This window comes from Oncorhynchus tshawytscha, linkage group LG28 (assembly GCF_018296145.1).
Source record: "Oncorhynchus tshawytscha isolate Ot180627B linkage group LG28, Otsh_v2.0, whole genome shotgun sequence".
Classification (NCBI taxonomy): domain Eukaryota; kingdom Metazoa; phylum Chordata; class Actinopteri; order Salmoniformes; family Salmonidae; genus Oncorhynchus; species Oncorhynchus tshawytscha.
Window position 1 is genome coordinate 30,652,233 of NC_056456.1, and position 23,437 is coordinate 30,675,669.

The 23,437-nt window shown below is 40.7% G+C and overlaps 1 protein-coding gene and 1 long non-coding RNA gene across 3 annotated transcripts; both read right to left on the reverse strand.

Annotated features, from left to right (window-relative positions):
• Positions 1-3,049: 3,049 nt before the first annotated feature.
• Positions 3,050-6,857, reverse strand: LOC112244608. The gene is made up of 3 exons (XR_006080202.1): positions 5,895-6,857; positions 5,224-5,420; positions 3,050-4,112 (listed from the first exon to the last, which is right to left on the reverse strand). It is a non-coding gene; the product is annotated as an uncharacterized LOC112244608 (long non-coding RNA).
• Positions 6,858-11,372: 4,515 nt separating this feature from the next.
• Positions 11,373-19,525, reverse strand: nmnat3 (nicotinamide nucleotide adenylyltransferase 3). 2 transcript variants are annotated; one of them, XM_024412331.2, is made up of 5 exons: positions 19,455-19,525; positions 17,922-18,067; positions 16,753-16,936; positions 14,702-14,787; positions 11,373-12,604 (listed from the first exon to the last, which is right to left on the reverse strand). In XM_024412331.2, exons 2-5 carry the CDS (start codon positions 18,028-18,030, stop codon positions 12,189-12,191), a joined length of 795 nt encoding a protein of 264 aa, XP_024268099.1. In that variant the 5' UTR covers positions 18,031-18,067; positions 19,455-19,525; the 3' UTR covers positions 11,373-12,188. The 2 variants fall into 2 exon arrangements, with proteins under 2 accessions (XP_024268099.1, XP_024268100.1); XM_024412332.2 differs by lacking the exon at positions 19,455-19,525 and adding an exon at positions 19,174-19,419.
• Between the last annotated feature and the right edge of the window lie 3,912 nt (positions 19,526-23,437).

Genomic DNA, 23,437 nt, shown 5'->3' on the forward strand with positions numbered 1-23,437 from the left:
TTTCCTTATACAGTATGAACTGTAAATCTTTAAAATTGTTGCATGTTGCATTTATATTTTTGTTCAGTGTGTTAATTTAAGGTTAGGGTTAAAGTAAGGGTTAAAATCGCATTTTAAGAAGATAAATTATTGAAATAGGAGAGGCATATAACATTGTGGCTGTCAAAAAAATGTAAGCCAATTAACATGTCACTCACATAAACTTTGACAGCCCTACTCTGTCACTAACCGATAGTCATGGGGGTGTTACGAAACCAATAACTAGCCTGATTTTGCTGCACTCATTATGTCTAGGGGTCTTAGGCCAAGCTGTAACCTTATTTGATGTGTGCATAAATGTGAGACTTAAGCGTGTGACCAGGTGTTGAATGCACCTGATCACATTATTCATATGTTCATGGTGACAAAATAAATCTGTACAAAAACCAAACTACAAAAAGGCATGCCCAACTAAAGAGGTTAACTAACACATAGAAACAAACAAAAGTCCGGCTGATAGGTTTCCTGACACCTCTCTCACCTCTCTCACACTGAGGCCCAATCATCTCAATTGCTTGCACCTTCGGAATTATCTATGCTTCCTGGAAGAACACAGCCCTCACCCAGTTGGTGCTGCCACTATCTCCTAACACTAACCTTCCCCCCATATCATAACACTGGCAACTATAATTCAAACAAAAAGCAAGGCATGCTGGGAAATATGTAGATAAGGTATAATAAATTCTCAAGTTGAATTGTATGTTCACTCAACCTAAAATTCAAAATTGAGTGAACATACAATTAAACATAATAATGTACATGTACAGTATGCTGGTTCAGATTTATGCCCAACTAGTGAGCAAACTCACAATCCTTTTGCAGCTGGTTACCTTTCAATGGTATGTTGAATCAACATATTGTTTTTTTACAGTGCAGGAATATACCCTCCCTTTGCAATTCTAGTCACACTGTACAACACAACTAACCCTGAGCATTCTGAATCCATTCCATAATCCATTTAATTCAATATGTGACTTTCAGGGGCTTACATGAGTAATCACCATGCCACTAACTTTTGAAATCCCCTGGGGATGAGCAGTCAATATAAAAGGTAAGAGTGGACTATTCAGATACAAAGAGAAATCAGCTGTGACTTGAATAGTTAAAAAAAAAATTGGACACTACAATTCATGAATCTGACTAATAGCAATACTGTTCTTTTTTAGATCCAGTTTTTCTAGTTGTTTGATCACTATCTTCTTACATTGATCTCTTTTTTTGTGACCATTTTTTTTGTTGGGTGGGGGCTACATGTACAACACAAATTCATATAATTTAAGTATTCTTTATACTCCTAAGTGCAGATTGGAATGTACAAGTTATATCAATTTGTAAATATTGCTTGAATATTGTAGATCAGATGTGTGGTCTTTCCTTTGTGAATATAATTTCAGCTAATGCTAGCTGGTTATTCACTGTGTCAGGAGGTGTTTCATGTATTTTGTATAGGGCATGCAGAGAGTAGAGTGATCTGTGGTGACTGTATTGCATGATGTGCTCTTTCCCTATCAGATAATAAACTCGCTATCTGTGCTGTTTCCCTATCAGATAATAAACTCGCTATCTGCAAAAGGTGGCTCTACAAAGTATTGACTTTGGGGGGGTGAATAGTTAAGCACGGCCGTTTTTTTTGTTGTTGTCTTATTTCTTGTTTGTTTCACAATAAAACATATTTAGCATCTTCAAAGTGGTAGGCATGTTGTTTAAATCAAACGATACAAACCCCTCAAAAATACATTTTAAATCCAGGTTGTAATGCAATAAAATAGGAAAAATGCCAAGGGGGTGAATACTTTTGCAAGCCACTGTAAACAAGATGGCTGATGATTCAGATACACTGGGCCTGATAGCCATCCGTCACATCTTCTGTTGCCTGTGCATTTCCTTTTCATTCTTTACCTCTCTCACCCACACTTACACTCTGCTGAAACCCTCCTTCTTACTGGTCAAGTTCACCGTCAGTTTTCAGTCCGGCGCATCATCAGAGATTAAGGCACTAATCGTAAAAAACATGTTCATCAAAGGAGCACCCGGCCGCCCTGAAACAGAGTTACAGTACCACTGATGAAAATGATTTTTTATTTCACCTTTATTTAACCAGGTAAGCTAGTTGAGAACAAGTTCTCATTTACAACTGCGACCTGGCCAAGATAAAGCAAAGCAGTGCGACACAAACAACAACACAGAGTTACACATGGAATAAACAAGCATACAGTCAATAACACAATAGAAAAAAATAAAGTCTATATACAGTGTGTGCAAATGGCATGAGGTTAGCAATAAATAGGCCATAGCAGCAAAGTAGTTACAATTTAGAAATTAACACTGGAGTGATAGAAGAGCAGATGATGATGTGCAAGTAGAAATACTGGTATGCAAAAGCAGAAAATGAAATAAAAACAATATGGGGATGAGGTAGGTAGATTGGGTGGGCTATTTACAGATGGGTTATGTACAGCTGCAAAGATTGGTTAGCTGCTCAGATAGCTGATGTTTAAAGTTAGTGAGGGAAATATAAGTCTTCAGCTTCAGCGATTTTTGCAATTCGTTCCAGTCATTGGCAGCAGAGAACTGGAAGGAAAGACGGCCAAAGGACATGTTGGCTTTGGGGGTGACCAGTGAGATATACCTGCTGGAGCCCATGCTACGGGTGGGTGTTGTTATCGTGACCAGTGAGCTGAGATAAGGCAGAGCTTTACCTAGCATCAACTTATAGATGACCTGGAACAAGTGGGTCTGGCGACGAATATGTAGTGAGGGCCAGCCGACTAGAGCATACAGGTCGCAGTGGTGGGTGTTATAAGGGGCTTTGGTAACAAAACGGAAGGCACTGTTATAGACTGCATCCAGTTTGCTGAGTAGAGTATTGGAAGCTATTTTGTAAATGACATCGCCGAAGTCGAGGATCGGTAGGATAGTCAGTTTTATGGGGGTATGTTTGGCGGCGTGAGTGAAGGAGGCTTTGTTGCGAAATAGGAAGCCGATTCTAGATTTGACTTTGGATTGGAGATGTTTAATATGAGGCTGGAAGGAGAGTTTACAGTCTACCTAGCCAGACACCTAGGTATTTGTAATTGTCCACATTCTAAGTTAGAACTGTCCATAGTAGTGATGCTAGTCGGGTGGGAGGGTGTGGGCAGCGAATGGTTGAAAAGCATGCATTTGGTTTTACTTGCGTTTAAGAGCAGTTGGAGACCACGGAAGGAGTGTTGCATGGCATTGAAGCTCGTTTGGAGGTTAATAATAAACAGTTTTCCATTTTGTTAGGAAGCTACATATACATCACCCTTGTTGTGGATAGTTTGACTTTGGTGGGGCAAGGCAACAGTCTTGATGGAATGAAATAAGGAAGGATGGATGAAAGGATGGATTGATAGACGGATGTGTGCAATAGGTGGTTCTCTGTCACAGGCTTCGGTCGTGTCCGTGTCTCTCTTCACTCTCAGGTTGGGGGTTGTGTCCGTGTCTCTCTGCACTCTCAGGTAAGGGGTACCGTTCTGTTGTTCCAGGGCTGGTTTAAGTGTTCTTGAAGAGCTGTTTGCACATAGCTCCACATGCTCTCAGCTCCTGCAGAGAGAACAGATTTTTTAGAAATCCTTTTAATTAATTATTGATTTGTTTGTGTAGGAAGCAAAAAATACCCACCCATTAATTGAGGTAAACAGCTGTGAAAATGTATTTAAAAATCCTCTATGGAGAATAACCATAGTCAAAGCACTTGTACTTGCAGTTCTATTTCTAACCATCAGAGGCCACTGTTGTTCATTGTTCCGGGGATTAGTGACTCCTGTGAGCCACTCTGCTGATGAATAATTTCATGGCCAATGATTGCAAACATCTGTTAGAATCACTTTGACTAAATAATATGGCAGTCAGATGCCTTTTACCACAGGATTTTGGTGGAACCTTAATTGGGGAGGACGGGCATGTGGTAATGGCTAGTGCGGAATAAATGGAAAGATGTCAACAACATCATATACTTGGTTTCCATGGTTCCCATGTGTTCGATGCAATTCCATTCGTTCTGTTCCAGACATTATTATGAGCCGTTCTGAGGCTGAATTGAGGCTGTTCTGTGGACAGAAGGGGGTGGAACTCAATATTAGGAAGGTGTTCCTAATGTTTTGAACATTGTGTATACAGACAGAAACATGCAACCACACTTCTCAGCAAAGTAAAATAACTTTTCATATATTGTTCAGAGTACAGGAGCAAATAATATGTCAAAGGACTTGAATGAGATCAGAATGTGAGGATAGGCTGACATTGATTTTTGTATTTATATTTATTATGGATCCCCATTAGCTGCTGCACTCTTCCTGGGGTCCAGCAAAATTAAGGCAGTTTGTACAATTTTAAAACATGACAATACATTCACAGATTTCACAACACACTGTGTGCCCTCAGGCCCCTACTCCACCACTACCACATATCTACAGTACTAAATACATGTGTATGTGTGTGTAGTGCGTATGTTATCATGTGGGTGTGTGTATGCATGTGTCTGTGCCTATGTTTGTGTTGCTTCACAGCACCCGCTGTTCCATAAGGTGTTTTTTTAATCTGTTTTTTAAATAACATTTTACTGCTCAAGTCAGTTACTTGATGTGGAATGGAGTTCCATGTAGTCATGGCTCTATGTAGTACTGTGTGCCTCCCATAGTCTGTTCTGGATATTGGGATTGTGAAGAGACCTCTTGTGGCATGTCTTGTGGGGTATGCATGGGTATCCGAGCTGTGTACCAGTAGTTTAGACAGCTCGGTGCATTCAACATGTCAATACCTCTCAAAAACAAAAGCAGTGGTGAAGTCAGTCTCTCCTCTATTTTCAGCCAGGAGAGATTGACATGCATATTATTAATATTAGCTCTGCGTACAGTGGGGCAAAAAAGTATTTAATCAGCCACCAATTGTGCAAGTTCTCCCACTTAAAAAGAAGAGAGAGGCCTGTAATTTTCATCATAGCTACACTTCAACTATGACAGACAAAATGAGAAAAAAAATCCAGAAAATCACATTGTAGGATTTTTAATGAATTAATTTGCAAATTATGGTGGAAAATAAGTATTTATATATCTATATTGATGCTGTTATCTATATCAGTCTATATCCAGAAAGATGTTTTGTCCAAATAAAAATGTAGTTTGAATGTACAACAGACTCACCATGTTTTTGTCAACTCACCATGCATTTTCTGTCATCGACCCCTGACAGATCCTCCTCAAACTCCTTGCCAACATGAAACTCCTTTCCAACATGGAAATCCATGTTGTAGTTCTTAAAGGTACTGAGGGTCTTGATGACAACGTGGTCACCATCGTGACTGATGTCTTTGTCGGGCTTCAACAAAGTGGCAATTTTCCTAATGGCAATATTTACATCTGTGTGATAGGTCCCCAAGGAAAGAAGAGAGAGAAAATAGATCAACACAGGAGGAGCAGGAAGGCTACACTAATCTATAGCCCAACGTCACACTCATCCTCCCATTTCTGTAGCCTATAGGCTTTAACTGGATCCAACTCCCGGAAATCTTTTTGGCATACTTTGTAAATATGAGGCACTTTCGAAACCATTATTTTAAGTGACACAATGGTCAGTATCTACACCAGAGTGGTCCAATAAGAACACTTTCAAACTACTAAATGTTATATCCCTATATATGTCTCTAAATATTCAGAATAGTAATGTTCGCTAGGTCTATAGTTAGGATTTTGAATGATGGCTAGAGCTCAATATTGAACCCATGGCGCAGTGGTCCGGCAGGTATCCTTGCGCATCATCCATTTTGACTGAAGTTTGAATCCCCGTCATTAAGCGCAAACCACCCATAAAATACTTTTTGTGGGACAACTCACCGAGGGCTTTCAAGTACTCTTCGAAGTTGTCATTAGAGATCATTTTCCAATACCCATTCAGATCAACTGGCATATTGTCTGTGTGTTTCTAGAGTCCTTACTTCCAGTGAAAAGGGTAAAGGAGATACGATATCGCTGTTTACTTGCAATCGAATGCCGCACCGCTGTCCATACCTAAACATAACCCCTTTAATCTGATGATTTACTAGTATTCATTTTTTTCCTACAACATTTTGAGCCTCCCTCCACCGCTGAACCGCCTACTCACCCCCATGCATCCCGGCGCAAACCGCGCATTCAGAACAAGGGCACATAGTCTATCAATTAAACCTCGTCCCCAGCCCATGAGAGCAGGCTGGGAACGACATAATATATAAATGATATCACAGTATTGTTTAATACACGTTTCTGATTGGTTAGAAGAGCATTCTAGAATGAACATTAAATCCAGATAACGGGACACCTTTCAATATGCGCCTACAGATGCAGACCGTACTTGCTACAAAGTTACAACAAGATAAACTAACAACTAAACAAACCGAAATGGGATACATTGTAAACGCAGGTCCAACGACGAAAAAAGCTAGCTACCTAGGCATTGATTGGTTTTTGCAGAGACATATTGTTTTGGAGCATCTGGTGAACTAACGTGGTGAGTGATCAACATGCATTTCTCTGGTCCCTACTGTTGCAGTCATGACGCAAGAGGCACTCTGCTGTCAAATCCTCCCACATGTTTCTAGGTTGACCAGCTGTTTTCAGCAACTGTTTTTTTTAATTCGGCAGATTTGCTAGCAACAAACTATTTAGCTAGTTAACTATCCTAGTGCTTGATATGCAATGCGATCCCCAGTCCCGAGTGGCCTGAGAATAAGGGAAACTTTTCTAGCTCTTCCAGGCAAAATCGGGCATTATCAGCGCATTGTTATGGATTTATCCAAATGAACGTCAATAGAAAACAGATACTCGTTATTCTGGCGGCGGAGGTCGTGACTATGTTAGCCGTAGTTAGCTGGCCATCTAGCAAGCAAGTGTTAAGGGACAGGTCGCAATTTACTGGGGGGAAGGGGTGGTTCAAAATAGGGGAGGGTTGTCAACTTAATTTTTTGCTTTGGGGAGGGTCGTGTGTTTTTTTTATTGGGCACATGGGAGGGTAGTGCATTTTTTTTTCTGGTTAACGTTGGCTCTGTTGCAGGTTTTCCAATATAATTTCCATCCTAGCCACATTTCCTCAGTTGCTTGCATGCGCCTCCCCAATATGAAGGTGTTTTTGTACTTCCCTTATGCACTACACTTCCATGTGCCAACTTTTATTATGAACTACTAATAAATTCGAGCCCAGAATGCTGATTGGCTGAAAGCTGGGGTATATCAAACCATATACCACTGGTATGGCAAAACATTTATTTAGACTCTTCTAATAATGTTGGTAACCATGGGGGTTAGCTTGGGGGCTGAGGGCTGTATTCAGGCACTCCGCATTGTGTCGTATTTAAGAACAGCCCTTAAATCAAATCAAATGTATTTCTAAAGCCCTTTTTACATCAGCAGACGTCACAAAGTCATTATACAGAAACCCAGCCTATAACCCCAATGAGCAAGCAATGCCGATGTAGAAGCACTGTGTCTAGGAATAACTCCCTAGAAAGGCAGGAACCAGGCTCTGAGGAGTGGCCAGTCCTCTTCTGGCTGTGCCGGGTGGAGGTTATAAGGGTACATGGCCATTAAGGCCAGATTCTTCTTCAAGAGCTGTGGTATATTGGCCATAACACACAGACAGCTGTGTGTTATGTGTTTGCTATTAGTTGGTTGTGTTGTACTTACCAGTACCCAGTGTTCGCGAGGTCCAACATGCCAATCAACCTGCTATCTGCCAATCCCGGGAATGCCTGGAATGTTCGGATGCCGGGCATCCTGGTGGTTGACGGAGTGGCGTGGAGGGGGGTTGGGCAGGGGGATGGAGCATTGGAAGTTAAGACCAGGTTTAGCCATTGTTCTCTCTCTTACGTCTGGCCTTCACAAGAGAAGGTCACGGTTGTATTACAGGGTATCCTTCATTTATTTGGCGTGGGCTATGGCAAAACAGTAGCCTGTGTGAAGTTGGGTTAATAAACAGTCAATTCGTAAACTCAAACCTCTGTCTGGACAGTTGTTCCTTTATGACCTAGTCAGGTCATTACAATAAATTTTCAATATGAATAGACAAGAACAGATAGGCAGTGAACATGCCAGGTGCATCATTGCGCATGAAAGAACAGTGAGGACATGAAACACTCAGCTCAAAAAGCTCCCCTATTGATCTTGTTTATGGACAATGCAATTATCCTTCCTAGACTATAGTAGCTTACAACACCACAATGCAATGAATAATTGTTTTCAAGTGAGTACAAAATTATACTCTAGGCTGCAGTGAAAATGTCATTTGAATAACGATGCAAAAGCCCTGTGATTTGAATGTTTAATTCCATTTGGATCAGTTGTGGTCTACTCTCGACAGTTTCTAAGGTCTAGAAAGGCACAGTAGCAGGCCAGTCTGGCTGTTTTTTTACTTCTGATACTGAATGCGCTGTCTGTATCAGATAATCATTCTCCCAAGTCCTCCTAAAATAATGTGGCCACATACAGTGCCTTGCGAAAGTATTCGGCCCCCTTGAACTTTGCGACCTTTTGCCACATTTCAGGCTTCAAACATAAAGATATAAAACTGTATTTTTTTGTGAAGAATCAACAACAAGTGGGACACAATCATGAAGTGGAACAACATTTATTGGATATTTCAAACTTTTTTAACAAATCAAAAACTGAAAAATTGGTCGTGCAAAATTATTCAGCCCCCTTAAGTTAATACTTTGTAGCGCCACCTTTTGCTGCGATTACAGCTGTAAGTCGCTTGGGGTATGTCTCTATCAGTTTTGCACATCGAGAGACTGACATTTTTTCCCATTCCTCCTTGCAAAACAGCTCGAGCTCAGTGAGGTTGGATGGAGAGCATTTGTGAACAGCAGTTTTCAGTTCTTTCCACAGATTCTCAATTGGATTCAGGTCTGGACTTTGACTTGGCCATTCTAACACCTGGATATGTTTATTTTTGAACCATTCCATTGTAGATTTTGCTTTATGTTTTGGATCATTGTCTTGTTGGAAGACAAATCTCCGTCCCAGTCTCAGGTCTTTTGCAGACTCCATCAGGTTTTCTTCCAGAATGGTCCTGTATTTGGCTCCATCCATCTTCCCATCAATTTTAACCATCTTCCCTGTCCCTGCTGAAGAAAAGCTGGCCCAAACCATGATGCTGCCACCACCATGTTTGACAGTGGGGATAGGGTGTTCAGGGTGATGAGCTGTGTTGCTTTTACGCCAAACATAACGTTTTGCATTGTTGCAAAAAGTTCAATTTTGGTTTCATCTGACCAGAGCACCTTCTTCCACATGTTTGGTGTGTCTCCCAGGTGGCTTGTGGCAAACTTTAAACGGCACTTTTTATGGATATCTTTAAGAAATGGCTTTCTTCTTGCCACTCTTCCATAAAGGCCAGATTTGTGCAATATACGACTGATTGTTGTCCTATGGATAGAGTCTCCCACCTCAGCTGTAGATCTCTGCAGTTCATCCAGAGTGATCATGGGCCTCTTGGCTGCATCTCTGATCAGTCTTCTCCTTGTATGAGCTGAAAGTTTAGAGGGATGGCCAGGTCTTGGTAGATTTGCAGTGGTCTGATACTCCTTCCATTTCAATATTATCGCTTGCACAGTGCTCCTTGGGATGTTTAAAGCTTGGGAAATCTTTTTGTATCCAAATCCGGCTTTAAACTTCTTCACAACAGTATCTCGGACCTGCCTGGTGTGTTCCTTGTTCTTCATAATGCTCTCTGCACTTTTAATGGACCTCTGAGACTATCACAGTGCAGGTGCATTTATACGGAGACTTGATTACACACAGGTGGATTGTATTTATCATCATTAGTCATTTAGGTCAACATTGGATCATTCAGAGATCCTCACTGAACTTCTGGAGAGAGTTTGCTGCACTGAAAGTAAAGGGGCTGAATAATTTTGCAAGCCCAATTATTCAGTTTTTGATTTGTTAAAAAAGTTTGAAATATCCAATAAATGTCGTTCCACTTCATGATTGTGTCCCACTTGTTGTTGATTCTTCACAAAAAAATACAGTTTTATATCTTCATGTTTGAAGCCTGAAATGTGGCAAAAGGTCGCAAAGTTCAAGGGGGCCGAATACTTTCGCAAGGCACTGTATGCTCCTAGCAGGCCCAGTTATTCAGGAGAGCTTAACACCCACACTGCCTTCTCTCCAATCCGAGCGGCTATTCCTTGCGCACCTAGAACACTTCAACATAGCCAAAATATTTATCAATTCATTTTAAAATGTATTACCTTCTATATGTGGCATAAATACAAGGGCTACAGTAGCAACTCCCTATTCAGGTAGGATGCAATTTTGAAACTTAAATGTATTTCTAATAACTTGTTTTATCCTTATTATTGTATATCATTTATTATTGTAAGCCCCTATTTATTCATAGAACACTTTTTTTTTTAAATACGCAAAACCTGTTTTGTTTAATTCTGTTGAGACATTTTCATTGGCTAAATTACATTCCATCAGTCTTTTTAATTGTGTGCTCCATATTTAGTTTAAGCTAGGTTATATGTAGGTCTATATATGATATATATGATTCTAATTCTGTAATTTTGTGTATAGTATGCACTTGCAGTTATTGATAATTACTGCAATAATGTTTAAACCAGTTCACAATTGTTGTATTTCAATTCAGTTGAGACATTTTCTTAGGCCAAATTAAGTTCCAACTTATGGTGTTTGCTGCAATATAATGGCCTGTTCTTACTTTATGTTCCATATAAACAATGGCTTGACTTCTGATATTACACTCAAGTTTACAAACTTTTGTTAAGGTTTGGTGTGGTTATTATTAAGCTTTAGCTACTGCAAGCCTATGTTATGAAGGCAGTTGCTCCAACTGACTCAGACAGTTGAACTTGAGGTGAGGAAGAATGTTTCAGGCCTACCAGTGATAAAACATGCAGGGAGAGTGAGCTCCTCTGTGGTTCCTCTCGGTGAACCCTCAACCTTCTGGCCCATAGTCCTGCGTGGCATCGACTGTGCCACAAAAGCATGCTGAAGTGTCAAAGTCTATATCCACGTTTATAAACACAGGGTTGCTACATTTGTTATTTGTGGGCATAAACATTATTGAAAATATTTTTACGTTGGGGCGGGGGTGCTTTTTTTTTTAATGACCCCATAAATTGTACAACTCTGCTAATTCGATTAGGCCTAGCTGTGTTTTAAGCTGACCAACCAGTCTTGAAATGCATTTGCACAGTGGCCATATAAAACAGTGCTAAGTGTTGGCCTATCGGTAACATAAACCACGTTTCCATCCAGTTTTCATGCGAGTAAAGTCATACTGTATAAAAAAAAGTAATGACAGCCGTGATGGAAACAGAACGTTTTGGTACAATTTTATGAATACCGACAAATAGTTTGTTCATTCGACATGGTGGGTGGGATCTTTTTGTATCCGCAAAATGAATTACGCAAGGAATGTGGAGGAAATGCCTTCATGTGCAAATAGTGATATCATCATCATATCGAAGTAAACTTGGAGTGGTGTGTGTTCCTCCCACTACAACTCAAGAAAGCATACAGTTTATTAGGCTACAGTTATGATGAGCTTCACAGGGTGTTGAAAGTGCACGGTGATGAGCTTGATGGTCATTTCCAATAAATATCGAGGATCTTATTCTGGTGTCATGATGATCGATGCTTGACTGCCTTTTGCCCCAAAAAATATTCTCGCTCTTATCCATAATAATCTGATCATGTAGACTAGCCAACCAGCACATACCCGCACTGTATCTACGGGCTGTTGGGGGTGATGATCGCATCTCTTCCAAAACAGATTACATGTCAGCAATAGTTTAGGAGCATCCTAAACTAGTCCAGTTTACTACAATCCACCACGTCAATCACAATTCTCATCTGGTCTCTCGTCATCTGCACTGCTGCACAAATGTCTTTGCTGTTACATCAAGTTTGCCAACACTAACAAATTAGTATAAATCTGCTTTATAAAAAAGGCACCCACTGATGGAAAAACATTGTGCGTGTGGTGTGCCACATATTCAACTGAGATGACAGAAGTGAACTAGTTATGGGCCACATGGCCTGTTCTTGCACAGTCAGTAGATGTATCTGCTATTGGCACATTAATATGCTTGCTTCCATCAATGAAGGCCAATGGCAGCCTCTCAGTTAATCATCCAGAGTTTTCACAGGCATCTCTGTCTGCTTGGTAAGAGGCCTCAATAGCACATCCTTATTCTTCAGCTCACTATCCCCGGTATAGAGGTTGTACTGGTGGATATACTTGATGACAGAATCTGGGAGGAGGTACTTGACGCTGAGGCCTCGTCTCAGGGCCCGCCGGACCTCTGTGGCGCTGGTCTCGTTGCGGACCCACTCGCGCACTAGGAAGATGTTTCGCCAATGGCGTGAAAGTGTCTCCGACTCGTGCACGGCGAGCTCAGGCTCCAGGCCCCCCCGGCTGACACAGACCAGGCCGAAGCGGCCCGCCACCTCCTCCACGTGGTCGTCCAGCCACAGGCCCGGCACCTTGAAGGTGTCCAGGAAGTCAGCTCCGCACAACAGCTTCAGCCTGGGAGAGGAGCCTGAGAGAGGGTCAAGAAAAGGAAGCATTGGTGAATGGCGGCCTTTACACTGATGTCTCCCCTGGTCTCCACCCCAAAGAGATTTGGATGTGGCCATCATGTTGAAGTAAACATGAAAGCTATGGTTTTAATTGGTTTGCTGAGAGTTAGTTATTCATTTGTTTTGCTGATTTCTTTTTTTCTACTGCGGTAAACCATGTAATCCATCCCTCACTAGAATGAGCCATTTTCTTCATAAATATAGGTGTTAACCAGAAGTAACCCCATGCCAGCTGACTACCAACACAGTACGACATAACTGAGCATTCTGATTACATCCCTAAATCCATTTAATTCAATATTGTATTTCCCGTGGCACAAACCTTCCGAAGCGCGCGTGAACAAAAGCTAATGCTCTTTATCTGCGTTCGCTAGCACTGCAGTGTAATAATAACACGTTAAGCACAGGAACACTATATGGGATTGTGAAAATCCATTACCCTTCTTTGTGTAAGCGCTTGTTGTAAAAAAAGTGACAGGACATGAATTTTGGGATTTGGAGTCATGATTTGTGCAGATAAACCATGGTAACCTGTATGTATTGACAGCGTGTTGACCAAACCCTGGAATGACAGACAGTTCATGAGTAGATTAGTCTCATGATTAAACTGACAATGAACAAAGAAATAAACCGTTTAATATAGAAGTTTAGTGTGTCATGAGAACTACAGATTTCGGTCTTAACCTGGAACTACATACACCACACATGGAACTCAGTAACTAATCTCAATTCGTTAATGAATTTCATGTGTGGTATCTCAATTAGTTAATGAATTTCATGTGTGGTTTATGTAGTTCCAGGTCAGACCGAAAGCTGCTCATGACTACCTAAACTTCTAGAGCTCTGCCTCCATTTTGTCCAGGTTTATGAAGCGCTTGCACCTCTTCAGCGTTTGCACTTTTTTTAAAAGGGGGGGGATAGGCATTGGTTTACCATTTATGTTTTATTCCCTGCTACACTTCAACATAATGTCCAACACTCATTTTTGGGGAGAAGATGCTACAGCACTCTGGGATTAGGGAAATTCTGATAGAGTTCTATCTGATATATCCACCAGCCTTTGATAGGAATGGTGTGCGTGTGTGTGACTGGCTCCATTTACATGGTCTTCCCTGGTCCACCCGGTAACCTTCATAATGATCTGTTCATGCCACACCAACCCCCTCATCCTCTAAACATCATTAGCTTTAATGAACATGCTGCTTCCATAGAGCTGATTTCATAGAGCTGAATGTGTAAAAGGGATAAAGGATTACTTAGATGCTTTAAGAGGAAAAAACAGATCCTATACATATTTCAACCTAAATAAGATTCAAACTAGGCTATTAACGAGTGAGTAAAGGACACCAGTGCCAAGGTAGAGGTTTATAATTAAGAGGATGATTGCTGTTTATTATCTATGCAGTCACTTTACCCCTACCTACATGAACAAATTACCTCCACTAACCAGTGCCCCCGCACTTTCAATCGGTACCGGTACCCCCTGAATAGAGCCTCGTTATTGTTGTTTTATTGTGTTACTTTTTGTTTGATTTTTTTAACTTCATTTTATAAATATTTTCTTAACTCTTTTTCTTGAACTGCATTGTTGGTTAAGGGCTTGTAAGTAAGCATTTCTCAGTAAGGTCTACTACAGCTGTTGTATTGGGTGCATGTGACTAATACAATTTGATTTGATTTGCAGCCCAGTTGGTGCGGAGAGAGAGAGAGAGAGAGAGGCCCAGTTCCATTTCAGTCCACTTCCCATAAAACAGAATTGTGTTGAGTGTTGAAGGCCAATTTCAACTGTTGTTAAATACGTCTCATGTGGTTGTTCAAGTGTGAGTACAGCTAATTTGATTTGTTCTTTCAACTACTTTTATAGTTGATTGATAACTTCAAAATACTACTTGGATCGCCATGGGCCCACAAAGGGACAGGTAAAGAGCAGCACGCATCTCCAGAGCCACACGTTGCAGACCTCTGACCTCTCTAATCCTTTTAGATCTTTGAACATAAAAGGAGAAGGGGCTAGAATGGGCCTATGCTACAGAGTGCAAGGTCAAGGAGGGTCTTACTTGTGAGATGATGGGGGTTTGTGGTTGGACCACTGTCCTTCCCTGTGCCCTCTTGGTACTGCTTCAGTATCCGACCATAATGGTACCTGCCAGCAGGACAATGCAAAGGGAGATGACATATGACAAATGCAAAGAAAACCAGTAAAGGAATATGCTGTTGAGAGCAAAAGCCTCTTACAGATGTTCTAGAAGATTTGTGTTTTGGGTTACGTGATCCCATAGGTTTCAACAGCCCTGCTCCAATATGGACAACAGGCCACTTGATGGCTTTAATCAGACAGCTCGCTCAACAAGCAGACAGCTCGCTCAACAAGCAGACAGCTCGCTCAACAAGCAGACAGCTCGCTCAACAAGCAGACAGCTCGCTCAACAAGCAGACAGCTCAACAAGCAGACAGCTCGCTCAACAAGCAGACAGCTCGCTCAACAAGCAGACAGCTCGCTCAACAAGCAGACAGCTCGCTCAACAAGCAGACAGCTCGCTCAACAAGCAGACAGCTCGCTCAACAAGGGAATTTGTCAGAGCAGAGGGGACAAGGAGAGGGTTGTATAATGCATCACAAGTGGGAACAGCAATTCAGCTGCATGTGCATTTATGTTTGTGTGTGTGGGTGTGTGTGTTTATGTTCGCACGGGTGCACATAGTCATTGAGTACATATAACTAAATGCATGTCATGTTTATGTGTAACCCTAAATGAAAGGTTGCTGGTCCATTTATGTGACTTGTAAATCAAATCAATAGTGAGTGCCATTGTGGGAGATAAACACTCAATATCCCACACATGTAAAGTGGAGGTAACTTTCTGTATAGTTTCAACTGGTTGATCAATATCAAATGCAACTGTGTCCCACATCCACTTAATCACTATGGCAACATGTTACAATAGCAACAAACTCAGCCAGCAGCAAGGGCTCTGACCCCAGGAAAGACCCAGACCTGGTATGGGCCCCATGTTGCCGCAATATCCCTGGAATCTCTGGCATCGCAGCCTTAAATCTGAGGTGGTTTCTGGCACAAAGAACATTTGGCATGGAGCAGCAACAGAGGGGATTTTTACCCAGGGAGCTCTATTGCCAGCTAATGAAGAGCGAAAGAATGAGGGTTGGGAAGTACGACATGGGAGGACATAAACCAAGGCTCCGGACCAGTGTACACCTGGTATTACAATGTTATTGGATGTTGTTCATATTCAGTAGAATTGGATGTTTATGGAGACGTGTAGAATAGAGTACATGCATTGTGATCGGATCTGATGGACCACAACAGTCATGTAAATGTAGTTGTAACGGTCTTCAGATGAAGTGGGAAATTCTGATCATGAACGTGGACAGTTGAGGCATGATGTGACATCATGTTGGGAGACATTTTAATACAGGGTGTGGATGCAAACTAAGCCCTTAATGAGATTGATAATCCTATCACAAATTATTTAGACAAAGTTATTTTTAATGTCAGGTCTAGACGGGATCTGTCTGGCTGAAAAGGAGGATGAAGCTCTGACTGGCAGATTCTATTAAGTCTTTCTGCATGCTGAGATGCTTTACAAAAGGGAATTAGACATTTTTACAACGTGATTATTTCATGAATAAAGTAGAGCTGAATTGAAGGATTTTGTAAGTAAAACCCTATTATTGGAAATAAAAAACATCCAGTAAAAGATACCATGGTTAGTTTAAGGTATTGACCACTTGTAAACACTAATGTTTGAGGTGGAATCCTGACCTATCAGATCTTAGATAAAAGCTCTGAATCCTATTGTGTTATTTTTAACAAAAACACTTAAAGTTATGAAAGGGTTACACTCAGCGGCTAACTTGCATAGTGACGACTGTGGTGCACATGACCAGTGGCATCACAAGGCAATGCTGATTCCACAAAATCTCTAATAACATCATTTTTTTAATGTACTGTAGTTCACTGCTCATCAAAGCAGTAATACACCTCTCAAAACGTTTCTTCAGAGAGAAGCCATTTTGGGGCTGTGATTTACTAGTAGTTACTTAATCAATTAGTTTAAAGGTTGAAACTGTGAAAATGTGTGACTCCACACCTCATTGTGACCACTGTCTCTGTCCAGTCGGGCTGCTGGCTCTCCCAATCGTCAACGGAGACCCAGTCTGAACTCTGCAGTGCCAGCCTCGCCATAGCGATGCGGTGCTTGGCCAACACCAGGCCCTGCTTGCCATAGCCGTCACTCACCGGAGACACAATCCCGCCCACCACCTGGAACTGACCTGAAATGGGGTAAATCATTGGTTGATGAGACTCTTGATCCTCCCCACTCTCTGACATTGGGCAGATTGGATTATACTGAGTCACGGGTCACCGGTCTATGGCCCGTGACGTGATCGGGCAAAAGCAGTGACTGAGGAGCACCCTCCTCAAATCTAACAGTAATCTGCGCCGCTGGGTCATGTTGTCAACAAGGAAGCACGGTGCATCATCCAGAAACATACAACATATCTTTTCCATAAAAATATGTTTGAAAATGTTAAAATAGTTTTCATTGAGAAGGCAGCTAAAGCGTCTTTATCTAAAGCAATCACTTTTGCATGTGAAAACACAGAATCCTACTCATTACTCGACGTGCTTAATTTACGTCACTTTTGTTTTGAGCCGACTTCACCGTGGGTTTTGAACGGGGCACCTGGCTCAAGCCCAGGACGCAGCCCGGTTCCAGAATGAATGCAATGAACTTTCACCCGGTGCAAAACACACCTAATTGAATCCCCTCAATGCTATATTGTCTTCCTTATTGCACCATTTTCCCAAGTCTACAACATGGGAAAATATAACAAAGCTTTAGTCACCACGCAATTTAATACTATACAGCTTATTCTGTACAATGTTTACATTCTCACAGGTCAGCTGAAATCTTATGCCCCCAGGGTCCATGGGAAAATAAGAACATTATTTATTCCAACTGAAGTGCAGTACTGTTTATTTGGTCTATATAAATAGACTAAATGTGTAGGCTCATGTCAAGGCACAAGGTGTAAAGTAGTGTGCAAGGAAGGCACAGCTCTATCTGTACAGATGACAATTGATACTTAACCACAATGTAAATGCTCGTGAAAGCTTCACAGAAACCCTTTGGGGGACTTCTACCTTCCACTGTCCCGTAATCACACTGACGAAATAAACAGACAGGTGCATAATACAAGTCTAGGAGGCAACACGAACATAACAAATTAATATAGGGTCTCTATGGTGCACGACCTGTCTGGTGCAGGTGATCCCTAGCCAGCTCGAACAGCCGCATGTGCTGGTTGGTGATGGGGTTGAAGGAGCCGCAGGCCAGGAGGACCAGCGGAATGCGGGCAGACATCTTTGTTGTCTCAAACCATGGTCACCCCCACAGAACACTGAAAGGCAGCAGAACACGGAATTAGAGATGAATGGGAAATGTATTCAATAACACCAGCAATGCTGATAATATACTGTAGCAATGCCTGAATAAACAGAATACTTGATGCAGATTATCTCTCATAGGTGGTCAAAGTACTGAAGGGCTTAAATTGACATTTAAGGAGGTTTACCAGTGTGGACAAAATTTGAGGTATGAATCATGGTAACTACGATGTGATATTTGGCTTATTGAGGTAGTAGCTATATAGAATTTAGCTATATTGAATTGGAGTGTGACCAGTGGTGGAAAAAGTACATGATGGTCATACTTGGGTAAAAGTAAAAGATACCTTTAATAGAAAATAACTAAAGAAAGTCACCTTGTAAAATACTACTTGAGTAAAAAGTATTTGGTTTTTAAATATACTTAAGTATCAAAAGTAAATGTAATTGATCAAATATACTTAAGTATCAAAAGCAAAAGTATAACTCATTTCCATTTACTTATATTAAGCAAAACCAGACACTACCATTATCTTTTTTTTTACAGATAGCCAGGGGCACACTCCAACAGACATAATTTACAAATGAAGCATTTGTGTTTGTTTAGTGAGTGTGCCAGATCAAAGGCAGAAGGGATGACCAGGAATGTGCTCTTGATAAGTGCAGGAATTTGACTATTTTCCTGTCCTACTAAGCATTCAAATTTTAACAAGTACTTTTGGGTCTTAGGAAAAATGTGTGGAGTAAAAAGTACAATATTTTCATCAGGAATGTAGTGAAGTATAAATAGTCAAAAAAATAAATAGTAAAGTACAGATACCCCAAAAACTACTTTAGTACTTTAAAGTATTTGTACTTAAGTACTTTACACCACTGAGTGTGACATAGCTACATACAAGGTACATTTTCCAACGAATACTACGGAACGCGTCAAAAAACATTAACGAGGCACTTACAGGTAGTCTCGCAAGGCTACAGCGGAGACCCCTCGCGTACAACTTCTATGATAGTTTTAATTTGTTCTAATTTAAACTGCACATGCCGGAAAACGCGACTGGTTATTCAGCTACAATAACAGTCAAAACTATTTTCAACAACTAGCTAGTCTTTTCTTGCTTACCCAGCATCGTTGAGAACCTTTGAGGTATGGCAATGCGAGACTAGTAGCTACCTAGTCCGTTCAACCCAGTCTGCCTTATATAAAGGGTAGTTGGCGGTATGTATCAGGCGGCTACAGGTGATTTGACATTGATACCGGGCTAGCTAGCAGTAACCAGGCAAGCTATAATTAACACATCGAATGTCTTACTATGATTATGCTATCTTATATAATACAAAGAAATGACATATTAATTCAAATATTTTAACGCCAATGGTAGCTACAACCAATAACATCGTTACCTTTTCCCACTTGTACTACTTTGTTTGCGTAAGGTTCTTGTGTTACACTTTTTGTCTTCCCCAGCTTGGAAAAACGTTGTATAAAGGTTCTGTAGTGGTATGGTACGATAGTGACAACTAGCGGCAAAAATAGAGAACTGACGTTATGTTATTTGTTTTCATGCCGAAAGAACACAAGGTGTTTGAGGTCTGCGTTCTTCACATGAAACTGAATGCCAAAGTTCTACACATCAAGGAAGTAAACATGTGTTTGTTTCTGTTCAAACAGCTGACACAAAGCTCAGACACCCATACATACCCCACAAGACATACCACCAAGGGTCTCTTCACAGTCCCTAAGTCCAGAACAGACTGGGAAACATGCAGTACTACATAAAGCCATGCAAGGAACTGTCTTCCACATCAAGTAACTTAAGCGAGACCTAAAATCAGATTAGTAAAAACAGATAAAGCAACACCTCATGGCACAACGCGGACCGTAAAGATACACAAGACACACAAACACTCACATACGCACACACACTTTTACAGACACATTGAAATGTTGTGGTATTGCATTATTTTACATAGTACATTTGTAATATTAGAGTAATAATGTGTTGTATGATGTATTGTTTTATTTATGATGTAGGCTGTTGGTTGTGTTTTGGTGTGATGTAACTATTTGAACCCTGTTTGGACCCCAGGAAGAGTACATTGCCTTCAGAAAGTATTCATACCCCTCGATTTATTCCACATTTTGTTGTGTTACAGCCTGAATTCAAAATGGATTACATGTATTTTTTTCTCCCTCATCTACAAACTATTCCCATAATGACAAAGTGAAAATATGATTTTCGAAAAATTTGCACTTTTATTGAAAATTAAATACAGAAGTACCAAATTTACATAATTATTCACACCCCTGAGTCAATACATGTTAGAATCACCTTTGGCAGCAATTACAGCTCTGAGTCGTTCTGGGTAAGTCTCCAAGAGCTTTGCACACCCGGATTGGGCAACATTTGCCCATTATTCTTTTCAAAACTCTTCAAGTTCTGTCAAATTGGTTATGATCATTGCTAGACAACCATTTTCAGATCTTCAAGTAGATTTAAGTCACAACTGTAATTATGCCACTCAGGAACATTCACTGTCTTGGTAAGCAACTCCAGTGTAGATTTGGCCTTATGTTTTAGGTTATTGTCCTGCTGAAAGGTGAATTCATCTCCCAGTGTCTGGTGGAAAGCAGACTGAACCAAGTTTTCCTCTAGGATTTTGTCGGAGCTTAGCTCCATTCTGTTTATTTTTCATCCTGAAAAACTCCCCACTCCTTAATGATTACAAGCATACCCATAACATGATGCAGCTACCACTATGCTTGAAAATATGGACAGTGGTAATCAGTAATGTGTTGTATTGGATTTGTCCGAAACATAACCGTTTGTATTCAGGACGAAAAGTTAATTGCTTTGCCACACTACTTTAGTGAGTTGTTGCAAACAGTATGCATGTTGTGGAATATTTTTATTCTCTACAGTCGTCCTTCATTGTGGACTGAATACAATGTTGTTGATCCATCCTCAGTTTTCTCCTACAACAGCCTTTAAACTCTGTAACTACTGTATGTTAAAGTCACCATTGGCTTCATGGTGAAATCCTTGAGTGGTTTCATTCCTCTCTGGCAACTGAGTTAGGAAGAAGGATGCCTGAGGGACCTTACATAGAATTGTATGTGTGGGGTACAGAGATGGGGTAGTCATTCAAAAATCATGTTAAACACTATTATTACACACAGAGTGAGTCCATGCAATTTATTATGTAACTTGTGAAACAAATCTTTCCTCCTGAACTTATTTAGGCTTGACATATCAAAGGGGTTGAATACTTATAGACCCAAGACATTTCAGCATTACATTTTTAATTAATTAGGACAGTTTTGGAAAAACATAATTCCACTTTGACATTATGAGGTATTGTGTGTAGGCCAGTGACCTAAAAAAATCTAAATTTAAGCAAATTTATATTCAGGCTGTAACACAAGAAAATGTGGAAAAGTCAAGGGGTGTGAATACTTTCTGAAGGCACTGCAGCAGCTGCATTAACAGCAGCTAACAGGGATCTGAATAAATACTACATTCTAAAAATACACACTCTCTCTCCCTCTCTGTCTCTCTGTCTCTGTCTCTCTGTCTCAATTCAATTCAAGGGGCTTTCTTGGCATGGGAAACATATGTTAACATTGCCAAAGTAGATAATATGCAAAAGTGAAATAAACAATAAAAATGAACAGTAAACATTACACTCACAGAAGTTCCAAAATAATAAAGACATTACAAATGTCACATTATGTATATATACAGTGTTGTAACAATGTACAAATGGTTAAAGTACAAAAGGGAAAATAAATAAGCATAAATATGGGTTGTATTTACAATGGTGTTTGTTCTTCACTGGTTGACCTTTTCTTGTGGCAACAGGTCACACATCTTGCTGCTGTGATGGCACACTGTGGTATTTCACCCAGTAGATATGGGAGTTTATCAAAATCGGGTTTGTTTTGAATTCTTTGTGGATCTGTAATCTGAGGGAAATATGTATCTCTAATATGGTCATACATTGGGCAGGAGCTTAGGAAGTGCAACTCAGTTTCCACCTCATTTTGTTGGCAGTGTGCACATAGCCTGTCTTCTCTTGAGAGCCAGGTCTGCCTACAGCGGCCTTTCTCAATAGCAAGGCTATGCTCACTGTCTGTACATAGTCAAAGCTGTCCTTAAGTTTGGATCAGTCACAGTGGTCAGGTATTCTGCCACTGTGTACTCTCTGTTTTGGGCCAAATAGCATTATAGTTTTCTCTGTTTTTTTGTTAATTCTTTCCAATGTGTCAAGTAATTATCTTTTTGTTTCCTCATGATTTTATTGGCTCTAATTGTGTTGCTGTCCTGGGGCTCTGTGGGTGTGTTTGTGTTTGTGAACACAGCGCCAGGACCAGCTTGCTTACTCTTCTCCAGGTTCATCTCTCTGTAGATGATGACTTTGTTATGGAAGGTTTGGGAATCGCTTCCTTTTAGGTGGTTGTAGAATTTAACGGCTCTTTTCTGGATTTTGATCATTATTGGGTATCGGCCTAATTCTGCTATACATGCATTATTTGGTGTTCTACGTTGTACACAGAGGATTTTTTTTGCATAAATCTGCATGCAGAGTCTCAATCTGGTGTTTGGTCCCATTTAGTGAATTCCTGATTGGTGAGCGGGCCCCAGACCTCACAACCATAAAGGGCAATGGGTTCTATAACTGATTTAAGTATTTTTAGCCAGATCCTAATTTGTATTTCAAATTTGATGTTCCTTTTGATGGCATAGAAGGCCCTTCTTGCCTTGTCTCTCAGATCGTTCACAGCTTTGTGGAAGTTACCTGTGGCGCTGACTTTTAGGCCATAGTTTTTTTTGTGCTCTAGGTCAACGGTGTTTAGATGGCATTTGTAATTGTGGTCCTGGCGACTGGACCTTTTTTAGAACACCATTATTTTAGTATTACTAAGATTTACTGTCAAGGCCCAGGTCTGGCAGAATATGTGCAGAAGATCTAGGTGCTGCTGTAGGCCCTCCTTGGTTGGTGACAGAAGCACCAGATCATCAGCAAACAGTAGACATTTGACTTCAGATTCTAGTAGGTTGAGGCCGGGTGCTGCAGACTTTTCTAGTGCCCTCGCCAATTCGTTGATATATATGTTGAAGAGGGTGGGGCTTAAGCTGCATCCATGTCTCACCCCACGGCCCTGTGGGAAGAAATGTGTGTTTTTTGCCTATTTTAACCGCACACTTGTTTTTTGTGTACATGGATTTTATAATGTCATATGTTTTTCCCCCAACACCACTTTCTATCAATTTCTATAGCAGACCCTCAAGCCAAATTGAGTCAAACGCTTTTTTGAAATCAACAAAGCACGAGAAGACTTTGCCTTTGTTTTGGTTTGTTTGTTTGTTTGTCAATTAGGGTGT

Bases quoted from the DNA above. Each gene is read 5' to 3' on its own strand.
- nmnat3 (XM_024412331.2), bottom strand. From the start codon at position 18,030: ATGTCTGCCCGCATTCCGCTGGTCCTCCTGGCCTGCGGCTCCTTCAAC. The intron at 16,937-17,921 runs GTCGTGCACCAT...ACCCCATTTCAG, and splicing joins GGATCACCTGCACCAGACAG to GTCAGTTCCAGGTGGTGGGC. The intron at 14,788-16,752 runs GTGTGGAGTCAC...TCCTGCTGGCAG, and splicing joins GAGACAGTGGTCACAATGAG to GTACCATTATGGTCGGATAC.